The following is a 13,558-nucleotide window of genomic DNA, read 5'->3' as shown; positions in this document are numbered from 1 at the left end:
TATAAAAACTTGTTTTAAGAGATTTCAGTTAAGCAAGTAGATTTGTTTTATTCTATTGCGTACATTTTGAAGTCTGAAAATGTTTGTCAAATTCTTTTGCCTTGAGGCTTTGTACTTACACATGCGGTTTTAAATTAAATTGACTGGACAGCCCATTATTGAAGTAGATTTTGTCTTAACGAAAAAGTCAATATTTTTAAAACGTAAGATATAAAATTAACATCCTAAGAATTAAATTTGCACAAAACTAAATCTTAACCATACGTAGTAAATAAACAAAATATTTCGACTGATTGGTATATAAAAGACTTATTTTTAGACTTGTAATAGCGTACATATACGGGAATTTGTAGTGAATGTCATTAGGTTAACAAATAGAAATGATTTTAATTAAAATTGCTTCTTACTGATAGAGTTGTTATCCGTTATATGTGTAATATTAACCAGGTTTACTAACCACACATGAGCAATCATAATGTAAATGTGTGTCTTTTTATTTACATCCTATATATTCTTGACAAGAGAAACAAGAACGGAACAACCTTACCAACACAGTAACGTTTACAATATGTAGATATACACTTTAACCCCCTGAGTTCAGTTTTAACAAGTGAAAATAATGAACTAGTTGAAGTTGGGAAGTTCGTAAATCTTTCAACAAGTCCTCGAAAACAGTTTCTTGAAAGATTGCAAGTCCTTTTCGACAAACTTTTTACCCTTCGTTTTCCTTTTTGTATCAATCAAGAATCACGATCATAGTTCACGAAAAGCAAAGCAAGCAAATTCGAATCAATCCCTGATTATGAAATACTTGTAGAACTTTTATTATATGATGTGCCAGATTTAGAGCTGGATTTGAAACAAACCTCCAACATAGTATTACAAAGGATGTAATGGACTAAAGGCGTATCAGAAATTTCAAAGAAGGACGCTTGTGATTGTTTAGATTTTCTGACGAAAACCAAACGCCCTCAAAGTAAACACTGGCTTGTAAACATAGTAGTCGCGACCAACCCATACGGGCCATATGTTATACTTAGGGTCACTGAGAGTTACTGAGGAATAGTTCTTACTTTGGGGATATTTTATCATGTCTGATCTAGAGGAAATCTCACCTTTGTCTCCAGAACTAAGTACGAAAGAATAGACGCTTTCCGAAAGCACATTTATATCCATTATCTTTAATTTTATGTGAGCGCCACAGGATTCAAACTAGCGCTCTTTCAAGAGTTGTCTAGGTATCTTAAGGGAAAAAGCGAGGGGTTCAAATAAACAAAACGATGTTACTTTATAAAAATACATTTTCAAGTAGTGTATGGGGTACAATTTATCAGTGTACATTTTGCTATTATGTTTAAAGTAAATGTATGTGCGTTTACTGTTGGTTGCCTACTTGGATGTACACAGAATTAGAAACTAATTCCAGACGTAGAGGAAATGTCTAATAATTTATTAGCAAAGTTAAAAAAACATGATTTATAGGTTTCAATGGCGTCCTTCTTTAATCCAAATAAACTGGTATCGTCATTAGTTATTCTTACAAAGAGCACAAATATATACGAAATATGAAAAACAAACGTGATAAAACGCTGTTAAACTTCTTTAGTCAGTGAGTAAAAGACCAACTTAATTGTTTTAAGCGATTTTAGTTAAGTACAATAATGAACTAAATTAATCTCTAAATACAGGGTTATTCTAAATGATGGACCCATTTTTAATGCTTTATAATTTTTCTACTATTAAACTTACCGCTATAAAATACGCGTACACATCAAACGAAAAAGCAACTCAAAGAGTTTATGCCTTCCAAAGACACATCATTTAACAAATTCGATCTAACAGAACTGTAGATTTAATTGTACAATGTTAAAAAGTAATCTCCAACTTTTTTACCACTAGAAATTTGGAGGTTACTTGACGTTTTTGCAAATAACTTTTAAATGGTGAGGAAATCGACCAAAGTGGAAGGTAAATATTCCGAAAGAGAATAAAATTTCCTACAATCTACTATTACGCATATCTTGAAAATACTCAATAAATGTAGCCTAAATTTGGCTTAAAATAAAAAAGTGTGAAATTTAATGTTTGCTATGTTTATTATCTACATTGAAGACGGGGATTTTCCATTTTTTTCATTTTGAGGCAATTTTTTGTACCTTTCTTGAGTATTTTCAAAAAATGCCTAATATTAGATTTTAGGAAATTTTATTCTCTTTCGGAATAATACCTTCCACTTTGGTCGATTTCATCACCATTTAAAAGTTATTTGCAAAAACGTCAAGTAACCTCCAAATTTCTAGTGGTAAAAAAAGTTGGAGATTACTTTTTAACTTTGTACAATTAAATCTTCAGTTCTGTTGGATCGATTTTGTCAAATGATGTGTCTTTGAAAGGCGTAAACTCTTTGAGTTGCTTTTTCGTTTGATGTGTATTTTATAGCGGCAAGTTTAATAGTTTAAAAGTTATAAAGCGTTAAAACTACTCAAAATCATCAATCAATACGGTTTTACAGAAAAGATTTGGAAGTTGTTAAAGAACCAAGAAAACAGATCTGAAGTTTATTTTTGAAAGTCAAGAGAAAGTTTTCTGCTTCGCCGCAGACGTGTCATATTGGCGTAGTTAACAACATCGTCTGAGGCGGATCTGCTTCAACGATACCCCTGTCGCAGCATACCTTCTTACTCAATGAGTTTAATATGTCTCTCACACCAGTCACACCAGGCAATACCTAAGACTCCACCTAAATATCGTTGGCCGTTTAAAACACGTAAACACTTTGAAATTTACAAGCATAAATCTCATCCAACATGGAATATAAATAATCTTGTTATGGTGTGCGTTTTATATTTCGTTAGTATTTATTGTACTGATGTAAAATGCATCTTTCTTCTCTGTTGCGGTGTAGCCTAAATTTAACAGTGCGCTAAATTTATTGGTAAACATGCCTCTATTATTTTGTAATTTGTTGTCCTAGAACGTTAGGGTCCAGCCCAGGATCGTTAGTCAAATTAATTTAGGTTAGACCTATGGTTTGTGGAATTATCATTTAGATACGTCCATTGGTGATTGGCGGGATTCGAGCCCCGCACCTCAGGGACCGAAGTCCCGCGTTCTACCACTAGACCAGCTAGTCCCCTATATTAGTTCGTAATAATTGTTTGTACTCAGTTAATAACATGAAAAAAAAACATAATATAACAAATTGAACACCCTCTACGCAGAGAAGAAACATAGGTCCACCTTAAATTTGTAAAATTTTTTCTAAATGATAACTTTATTAACACTTGCATAAAAATTATCAGATGTCGAGTAAAAAAGAATTCTTTAATGTTGCATTCTTGATCAAGAATTTATCGTTTATCTTTCATTTTTATATTTACAATTAGGTACCTAATTTGAATTACATTTATTATTATGACATAATTCATGCTCAACAAAAATAGGATCTTATATTTTAGGTAATCTTATATTAAAAACAAATAAGATTCGTACATAACAGATTTTGCGAAGGTAAATAATATTCCACCATACTTTGACATCCCTCAATTTACAAAACTTGGTTTAAAAAATTAACATCCTTGACAGGTGAATTTTCAAGAGGGAATCAATTATCCAATGATACGCTCGGAAACCCTCTTAACTCACTCTTGAAATGTCCAGCTGTTATTGGTGACATGTGTTCTTAGCATGTCACGTGACTCCAAACAGCTGATGTCTCTACAAATACAGTATCTGGCGGGAAAATGAATCTTCGCCGAAGTCAATAACTACTTGTCCATCGTTGGTTCTTTGAATTATAAACAAACCATGTCAAGAGTAAACATATTTAAAAACTAAATCAAATTAATCTGGTGTGTGATTTTGTTATTGTTAAAAATTGAACTTCAAGTTCTGTAAAAGGCGACAGTTTTAATGAGTTAGTTTCACTTTATGAATACTAGCTTCCTCATAAACAAAACTACCGAAAATATATCAGTTAATCTCAAATCAAATTTGTATAGCTATTATTTTTCATTTGAAAATCCATGATTCTCTAAATCCAAGAATGCTAACACTTAGGCTACTTAATTTGAACTATTTTTTAAATTAATTTATATTATAGTAAAAATAATAATAAACACAACAATAACTTATGAAATCGTGTACTTCAGTCAATAAGTATAGTTTCTGTATAAGCATATTCTATCATTGACTATTGGATGCTGAAGATTCTATCTAAAGTTTGAACAATTAATTCATTATTGAACCAAATTGCCTTGGTTAAACCATTTTTTATTTGTTGTTAACAATAGTTTGAGATTCGTTTTAGATTAAAAAAAATAGCCCACGCAAACATTTTAAGTGTTGAACTATTGAGGTATTTTTTATCAAGACATTTTTATGCCCAGTGTTTTCTAAAAGCGCACACGTGTGCGGCACTTTTTGATCCTAGAAACAGCTGTTGCTTATTTTATCTTTAGAAAGACGCAGTGCTAACCAACGTCAACAATTAATCATAAGAACAATAAGCTACAAAATATCAACAAGTCAGTGGGAAATACGATAAGAATAGCTAGAAATCTCTTTTGGTCTGCTAATTTTAAACCTTGCCGGGCACCGATGTTGTCTGGTCCAAATATAACACATATGGACCAGTCATGTACACAAATGCCATTGTTGTAGCAAAACTGTATAAATCAGCTGTTCTTCATATATTTCTGAGCAGTTGGGTAAGTTTTTCTACGCTATTCATCGCTGAAGATTAGCAGAAGAGGTCGAAGGGGTTTCGTTATGTATATTTTTTGTCCTATCTACATCTTAGAACGCTAGGATCTATTCTGAAACCGTTTAACCCATTTTCAGACTAGGTCTAGACTGTCTATAAAGGGCCGAAGCAATACATTGCTATAATCCATTGGTGATAGTTGAGATTTAAACCCGGGTTCCCAGAACCGAAGCCCACGCTATACCACATTCACATGTATTTGTGTTAAATGAACTGTCAAATAAATAAATAAATAGTAGCTTCATACAGCGTTTATGAAACACTAGCCGTTACCCACGGGTTTCACCCCGTTAGATTTCATAAGTATTAATAATAGGTACCTCCGCCACAGCAAACCTGCAGACTAACCAGATTTTCGTTTGCTTGGTTGGATTTACACTAAAATGTTTCCTTAAAAATATCACATTATTATTCCCTATTTAAATATAATTAGTATAACGGTTACTTAATCAAAGTATTAGTTTGAAATTCACAAATTCAAGCTGGGTCACTTATTTGTGACCTGTCCACTTAAATATTGATAGCCCTTCGACAATGCTGTGACTAAAAAGATAAACTGTTAAAATTAACAGTTATGTTAACAAAATGGATAATCAGCTATTCCTTCACCAATTAGGACACCACTAACCGCATGTACCTACTCAAACACAAGAACAAAATTCGTATTATCTTATTTTTAGTTTTATAGCCTAAAAAGCAACTGGTCCCAGACTCTAAATCTATTTTCATCAGTATAGAGAGTTGAAGTGATCCGAAGTCTTGAAATCGTAATTGTTGATTACAGATATTCACGTGACCTTAAAGCGTAGTGGGTGTTGGCCAAGATGAGGTATTTAAGACCTGAAATGAAGCCAACTCAGCATCTAGGTTGGCAGTACTGATCAAGCAAGAGAATTACGGTACGACACTCCCAACATCTTATACTAATACTCATGAGACACGTGTGCGTAATTAAAACAGAGGCCAGGTAAACCACTTCCTGGAAAGCTAAAACCGACGAACCGCTGGGGTGGCTCCAAAATTTGTCACGAGATCACTGCTTTACAAACACTAGAGTTGGGAGTACTTAAAATGGACATAGTGTAAACTATTTAAGTGGTTTAATCTAATTAAAAGTGCATTCTTATAGCTGCACTCGTAGTTTAAGTAATTGGGCAGAGTTCCAAATTGCAGCATGGCCCGGCCGCAGATCGGGGAATCAGTTGGTGCTGTGCCTCAGCGATGGATACACAGAAGAAGACGCCAGTGCGCAAATTCAGTAATTGTATTTAATCGTATTATTATTTATCTTAGGCATTTATAGAATAAAAGTACTTCTTAACTCTAAGTTTGTATCATTGTTTGCAAAAGGGACATTTACAATTTTTATTAAACATTTTGTTGCATAACCTTTGAGTTTTTTGTAATAGTCTTAAATTTTAGTATTTTAGTTCATGGATACTGTAAAGCAGAAGAAATAGTTTTAGCTCTTCAGTTGACAAAAATCAATAATACAAATGAGTAAACATGTTTTTTGAAATGCACTCCAATGTTGCATGCAAATACTGTACACTTTTTGACTGTTGACAATGTTGACATAATGTTGTATTGTATTAGCAATCCGTAGTTGTTAGGATATACCACACCGTATTATATACCTTATTGGGGATACCTTTAAAAAAGAGTTTTCAAAAAGTACAGTAACAGAAATTCTGCAATTGGCCAACCACTATTAGTTATTGCATGGTACTTTACGCATTTTTTACAAAATTTAAATATTCACTTACTTTGTCATAGGTACTTTATTTGCATGGATCAGCTAAAGAAAATTTGATGGTATGTTTCCGTCCAGTCCAATACTATCGCGTCAACCAGTATTATGTATCTCTTGCAATTTCACCAAGTTTATCTTAACCAAAATAGGTAACAACGATTGTAATAAAATGTCATACACACGTTGCAAAATTTACCTCCTAATTAGAGAAAGATCGAATTTATCCTTCAACGCACGTAGCATTGTTCGTGATTTAAGATTAGCTGTTTCATTAGTTAGGACCATCTATTTGAAGCCCAATAGTTGCCATGGCTAGGCCTATGTTTAGTTTCAAACGGTTTAAAATCACTGGAAATCATTCATATATCAAAATCAATTTCTTCAATCGGACAATAAGCCAAATAGCAGAATCTAAAGTCAATGTTAAGCATCCATAATCATTGACTGCTTTCAGTTTTGCCATTTTCTCTCGTCTATACCATCTGAGAAAAAAATAATTCCAAGTCCAAGCCATGGTCTGTCGGAACGTGGATTAGTGGATTTGGATTATCGGAATCGAAACTTCGTTTCAAATCATAACAAAAAACGTAAACAAAAGTTGTAAACATGAACAATATTGTTGCATCGAGTGCATTGAAGAATAGTTTTTAGTTAAATATTATTTATATAGCCTAGATTGATTAATACATAACAATCAAGTAATTAATACAACGATGAGAGTGAAAGGTATTAAGGTAATGTCAATTATGAAACATAGAGGATACGCGTCCGGTAACCGGACGTGGATAAGGCGTACGGCAATGACGTCATGGGGTTGCGGGAGCCTGGAACGCCTTTACCACAACAATACAATGACCAGCCATCGGTGTTCGTGGTGTAGTGGATAAGATGCTCGGCTGATATGCAATAGGTCCAGGGTTCGAATCCCATTGATGACTTTAACTTTTTGTCGAAGAGTTTGCATTCAATACCATTTATTCTTAACTGTACATCTTTTATTAGAATTTTTGGCATTTATAATTTTTTTTATAGAGAAAGAATTTCACCTTAATTCGATTTTTTCACTATCAGCAAGTTTGGTTGGTTAGGTTAGGTTATGACAGTAATTGCCGGACGTCTAATCCACGTCCGGTTACCGGACGCGTATCCTCTGCCTTATTGAAAACCTCCGTTAAACTTTTTCATTAGGCATCCAGTACGTGTTACGAATAACGTTTCGGTTAGATGTAGTAGAACAGTAGTGTTTTTGGATGGAAAACTGCCCTCAAATAACATTGATACTAGGTCTACAATTATTTCATTTGTAAGTACAATCCACCTTTAGGACTAGGCCTAGATGATAGATGACAAGTAACAAATGGTAGTTCTTAGGTTAGGATATGTGGCTTTGTATTACGTACTACCATTACTATGAGAACGGAGATGCAACTATATGGCGCATCAGAAATCGTTCGCCTTATCTGATGACTGTTTACCACGCCCTCTTCCACAGTTTCATATAACATACGGCTTGGTACTGTGGGGTCACTGTTCAGCTGCGCATCAGGTTCTACGACTGCAAAAGATGGCACTTCAGGTGATTACATTTGCGGGATATGTCCACTGTCGCCCGATTTTTGAAGAACTTCAAGTACCTACTAAAACTGTGTTCAGCCAGTATGTGTACAACATCCTTGGTCTCCTGAAGGAAAAGGAAACTGACTTTGCCAGGAGAGACCAATATAGCCTACTTATGAGGCACAAAACGTAGTAGACTTTGATATGCCCTGATGTCGTCTAAGCAGATCCCTGAAATAATACCCACGGTATGCTATTAAGATTTTTAACTTGCTTCCCAAAACTGTAAGAGATTTGAAGATTAAGCCTTTCAGAAAAGACCCTCCTTAAAGCACTGAAGGCCGTTGTACTCGTTGGCCGAGCTTGAAGAGCCAGTCTTTCCATCCTGATGATATTCAAAACTAGTCTTAAATAATCCAAACCGCCATACCACAAAGTTTCTGTAAGGTAGTGTCTGTTTAAATATTACTTAGTTTTGTAAAAATTATATAGGCCTATCTATTGGCCTAGTAATTAAATTGACACAATCTATCCGATAAAGCTGACCAAAAATGAAAACATAAAAAAATTAGCTATGAATAAAGATGAGTTTGGAATAGTTAGATGCCTTGAGTAGCATTATTCCTGACTTAAGAGCAGCTGTTTCATTTGTTAGGACTATATAAGTTATTAGAAGCCCAAGTTGCCATGGCTAGGCCTATGTTTAGTTTCAAACGGTTTAAAAGCTGCATCTCAGTATCGAACCACTGACCTTCAGACGGATAAGTTAGGCGAGCACTAGCCAACCACTCAGGTACCCAGCTATAACTTATATCGGCCTATTAGCTTACTACGGACACCTCTGTATGAATATAAATTGATACTTAATAAAATAAAATTGTAACTTATTTCAGTCAAATCAGAATATTCCTAGCCAAAGAATCAGGCTGCCATCTTGTGTAATTCATCCAACAGTCGCTCATCTTCGACTTAGCCTATAACATACACTCTGGTAAACTTAAGTTAGCCTATTTTCATTCAGGCCACGTACGAGTGTATGGGTTGTGTCACTTACTTCTCAAATAATGTTGCTGGTAGTATGACGAAAGACACAAAATAACAGAGGCAGTTTAATGTTACAGAGAAACCAAAGTTCCCTCGGATCGAGGAAGATCGTTGGTGTGAGTTGCCCGACCTGGTGTTGGAAAGGATATTCTCGTATCTCAACGCTGAACAGAAGTATTACGCTTCGCTGACATGCTCCTCGTGGAACAGGGGGTTCTACCTGTCACAAGCATGGGCCACATTTGTGTTCCGAGACACAACCCTTACTCGTCGCAAGTTCAATTATTACTCAGGCTGGCAGGTTAGTCACAAATTATGCAAAATTTATTTTAAATCTATAAAAATGTATGAAAAATTAGATCAGAGACCAATTTTAACTCAAAAAAAGGTAGGCTATTCTAAGGTTTACCAGTAGCCCTACCTTAAAGGTATACCTACCTTTTTATTTTTTTACTAAAATTTAAACACACATAGTTTACCTTTGGCCTTTCAGTTTCATATTCTAGTCATTTAAGGAAAACTGAGCTCTTGCAGTAATTTTAGCAATACCCAAAGGATCAGATAGTATTTTAACTGTGAGAATTGGCATCGAACCAATTTTTAAATGAGGAAACCATTGTCTGTTGGATTAAAGGCTGAAATAGCTCAGCTTCTGGTGACATTTTTGTCTGACAATCAGACAACTTGTTCATTGTTTGGGTTATGCACACGGTTCAGACACGAACCAAACAGCTGTTGGCAGCCCTTGACTGAGAAGCTACAGAATTTACTTGTTTAAATAGTTATTTTGTGTTACGTTTTTATCCATTCTCATTATTTTTCCACATTCTTTCCAGATGTATTCTAGATTAAATATTTCATATTTCCCTCTACTATCTAAACGATTTTTTTGTGCTGGACTTATTCATCATTTTGCCCTTCCAATTGAGGTTTTAGCGAATTTCCCTATAGGGAAGTAGCTATTACCGTAGGTCTCATGGTAAGACTTAGGCCCGGGACCGATTTACTTTTTCATTTTAATGTCCCCAGAAGCCCAAAAAACCATTCGTTCAAATTTTTATATATGTATATATATATATATATGTATATATATATATATATATGTATATATATATATATATATAGGTATATATATATATATAGATTTATATATATATATATGTGTCCGTGAACACGATAACTTGAGTAATTTTTATCCGATTTTGATGAAATTTGGTTTGAAGGTGTAAGGCGGGATAAACTTGAATGAGTTCGCGATCCAGCATGATCCGACCATGGGAACAGGGTTTTATGGGGTAAAAATTGGTTTTTCTCACTTTTTACCCTCAAAACACAAAATTTCCCAATTTTTCTCTAAACCTTCTTAAAGAGCTTAAAAAAACAAACAATTCAGTATATCAAAGTGTTTTTGTACGGTTATTGGTTACGGATAAAACTAAAAAAATTGTAAATTTAAAATTCCCATGTTATTCTTATGGAGAATATTGTAAAATGTTGTAGTTTGCTTGTTTATGGATATATTTTGATCAAACTTGGCAAATTTATTTATTTTATAGTAAGCTATCAATATTTTACTAAAAACACACTACTTTATTAGTTTCCTTGTAGCAGCAAACCTAGGTACTCGTTAAACCTAATGTTATTTAAATAGATCAATTGAAAATCAATTCGGCCAAATGGAAATTCGCTTAGACGGCAGGTTTGCTGCGGCGGGGGTATTTAAACTTTCCCTGAACCCTGCTATGGTAGTTTTCTTCCAAACGCAGCCAAACCATCCCTCTTTGCTATTTACTGTTCGACATAAGTGTTGATGCTAGTCACAAGTAAATTCATGAATTCATTTTTAATATAGAATTTTAAAATACCTCGTGAACTACCAACTGGACCTTTATGTCCATATTTACAACCTTAAACATAGTACTATCAACTTATATGGTTTTCGTTTTCATATTTGAAAACAAATATTCTTTGTTAACCTCACTACGATTGGGAACAGCTGTGATCTGTGCTACAGCTACAGTAAAAATAAGGTCAATACAGGTACAGTACAACATTATTCATTGATTTGTTGTCAGATGCCAGCCACATCCTACCTGTGTAGTGACAAGTCTCGTCAAACCGTAGCAATGTCTCTTTACGTGTGACGAGAAAGGCCCGAAATTGAAGGGTTACATAACGCTCCCGGGTGTGAAGGCGTTGTACAAAACTCATCTAGTATAGAATTGTGTAAAGTAAGGATTTTGAGAACAATACAATAGCCCCAGTTAACTTTGTGACATGTTTCAGTACATCTTGGATCACATACGGACCCAACAGTGTCTCAGCAGCATCGGAATGCACATACGAGTGTTGGTCTTCTCTCCGATGATCAACTTCTACAACCTGTATGAGTTCATGAACATGTTGTCGTACTACGCAGAACATCAGGGGAGGGATCGTCGTACTGTCAAGGTATGGCGGTTATAGGCCCCGAGTACGATACGAGCAGTGAGCGGCCGCTCTATCTTGTCTCAATTGGTTGCGTGTAGATTTGTTGAGGGTGGCCACAGTATGATTGTCGTCACAAGTCATGGTTCCAAGTGAAAATAGATTTTCGCAAAAACGCCGCTCGCCGCTCAGGTGAGTCATGCTTTAGTTCAGCCGCAAATGTCAGAGGAAGCAAGCGCGCGAGCCTCCAGCCAAATTCAAGAATACAGAGGTGAAGTTAAGTAATTCTTAAGAGTTGAGTGAGGCACAGTCCAGGGATTTTTCTGAATTACCAGCACAAACTTTCTGTCGGGGAGTTTTTTTTTTTACTTAGGATCTAATGGAACCCTTTATGCAACGGCATTTTCTGTCTGACTGAATGTAGCGCTGCCAACCTACCCTACGCTCTGTAAATACATTATCATTGTAATGGATTGAAGGGTACAAGTAAAGAGTTGTAATAGGGAAAAAACTAACAGGGCGAGCATAATTACATTGTTGTTTAAATCCTCAGAATAATACAACCGTACTATTTTGTAGGAATAAGAGGACTTTTGTATTCCCAAGACTGACATGAGAATTTTTCAATTTTTGAATCAAAGGTAATCACTATCGCTTTGGCAACTCTGCAGAACAGCAATACTGTCATTGCTGCCAACCTACCCCACCCTTAAGTTTTTAAACTTTCGGCAAACCACGTGCTCACACACTAGTGACGGACGCTGACTGCCTTAATCCAACCACACCTGAGTTCTACCTAAACCAGACCATCTGTTGTGGAAAAAAAATTAATAAGTATTTAAATTTTAAAAAAGCTATTTGTTCTAAATAAGATTAAAGTCAGAAGAACCGAGAAAACTGAAAATTGTACGTGATTTTTCGATGACTGAGAGAAGACTGTAGATTTAACATAAACTTTGTAGAGAAGCGGGAAATTTGAAAAAAAAACTAATTCCAACTATGGCCTAGCTTCCATTTAATAACACCGTTTTGTTGGTTTTCTTTTAAGGTTATTGTGTATAAAGAAGAGTGTGATCGCAAGAGATATTCCCAGGCATTGGGAAAAAACTTATTACTAAAACAAAGCCTAGGCCTACATTTTTTTTTGCATGCTGTGGTTATAGTGCAGATAGGTGATGAGGTCTAATTTTTCTTGCAAGCAACAGACAGTTTTATTGACTTAGTTAACAGTGTTATTTTCTCTTTAGTGCTCCAAAGTTTATTGGTTTCAATAGCAAAAAGCCAAGCAAATCTATATCAGTATCCTAACTAGACCAAGTCACATTTAAAGAAATTGACAAGGGCATGTATTCCATTGTGGGTCAAAAATGCAATTAATTCGAACCACTCACTGTAATTTTACTCCACTATTTTGATTTACATAATTTTTTTTATTGTTTCTAGGGCGTAGGGTCCCTGATCCATACTCTGAAGTACACTTTTCCCTGCAACATGAACCCAAGAGAGGAAGATCACCAGAGAAACAGAAGACTTTACGGGACCGGAGGTGAGTTTTTCATTATTAATAGCCATGAACAGAGTGTTTGTGTAATAGTATTTTACATGGTAAGTAGTGTAGTGGTGAATTTTCTAATGTAGTAATGATCACCATTGTCTAAAAAGATAGGATTTGTGGAAAAAGCAAAAGTGGGTAGGCCTACAGTTTTTCCTTGCGTTCACTTCCACTACATCACTGCACACAGTTTACTTTTTTCCTTTTAAAAATCCATAGCCTTTGGACTCCTTTTGTGACACAAAATGTTATCCCACCTTCTTTCTTGGTCCAAAATTGTCATCACGACACTGAACAGTTTCATTGCACAATTTTGTCAACTGAGCAGCAAGACAAAACATCGAAATAAATAAATAGTGCTGTTGCCGGGACCGATAAATTATGATAGCTATTGTTGTTGGTTTTTTGTTATGTCTTTGTTTTCTGTTATGTTCAAACATGGCATAAAACATGTCATGGT

The 13,558-nt window shown here is 35.0% G+C and overlaps 1 protein-coding gene across 1 annotated transcript in view; it reads left to right on the top strand.

The window, feature by feature from the left end:
* The first annotated feature begins 5,963 nt into the window (after positions 1 to 5,963).
* Positions 5,964 to 13,558, top strand: part of LOC129005359 (uncharacterized) — a 42,593-nt gene continuing 34,998 nt past the window's right edge. Inside the window, exons 1-4 of the mRNA XM_054434224.1 lie at positions 5,964 to 6,023; positions 9,197 to 9,420; positions 11,406 to 11,570; positions 12,990 to 13,092. Of these exons, the coding sequence (XP_054290199.1) occupies positions 5,987 to 6,023; positions 9,197 to 9,420; positions 11,406 to 11,570; positions 12,990 to 13,092 (529 nt within the window). The 5' untranslated portion in view covers positions 5,964 to 5,986. The remainder of the gene's footprint in view (positions 6,024 to 9,196; positions 9,421 to 11,405; positions 11,571 to 12,989; positions 13,093 to 13,558) is intronic.

Source organism: Macrosteles quadrilineatus, unplaced genomic scaffold (assembly GCF_028750875.1).
Source record: "Macrosteles quadrilineatus isolate MER2022 unplaced genomic scaffold, UCM_ALF_1.0 Scaffold_20__1_contigs__length_2534061, whole genome shotgun sequence".
NCBI classification, from domain to species: domain Eukaryota; kingdom Metazoa; phylum Arthropoda; class Insecta; order Hemiptera; family Cicadellidae; genus Macrosteles; species Macrosteles quadrilineatus.
This window is presented reverse-complemented; position numbering and strand designations above follow the sequence as displayed.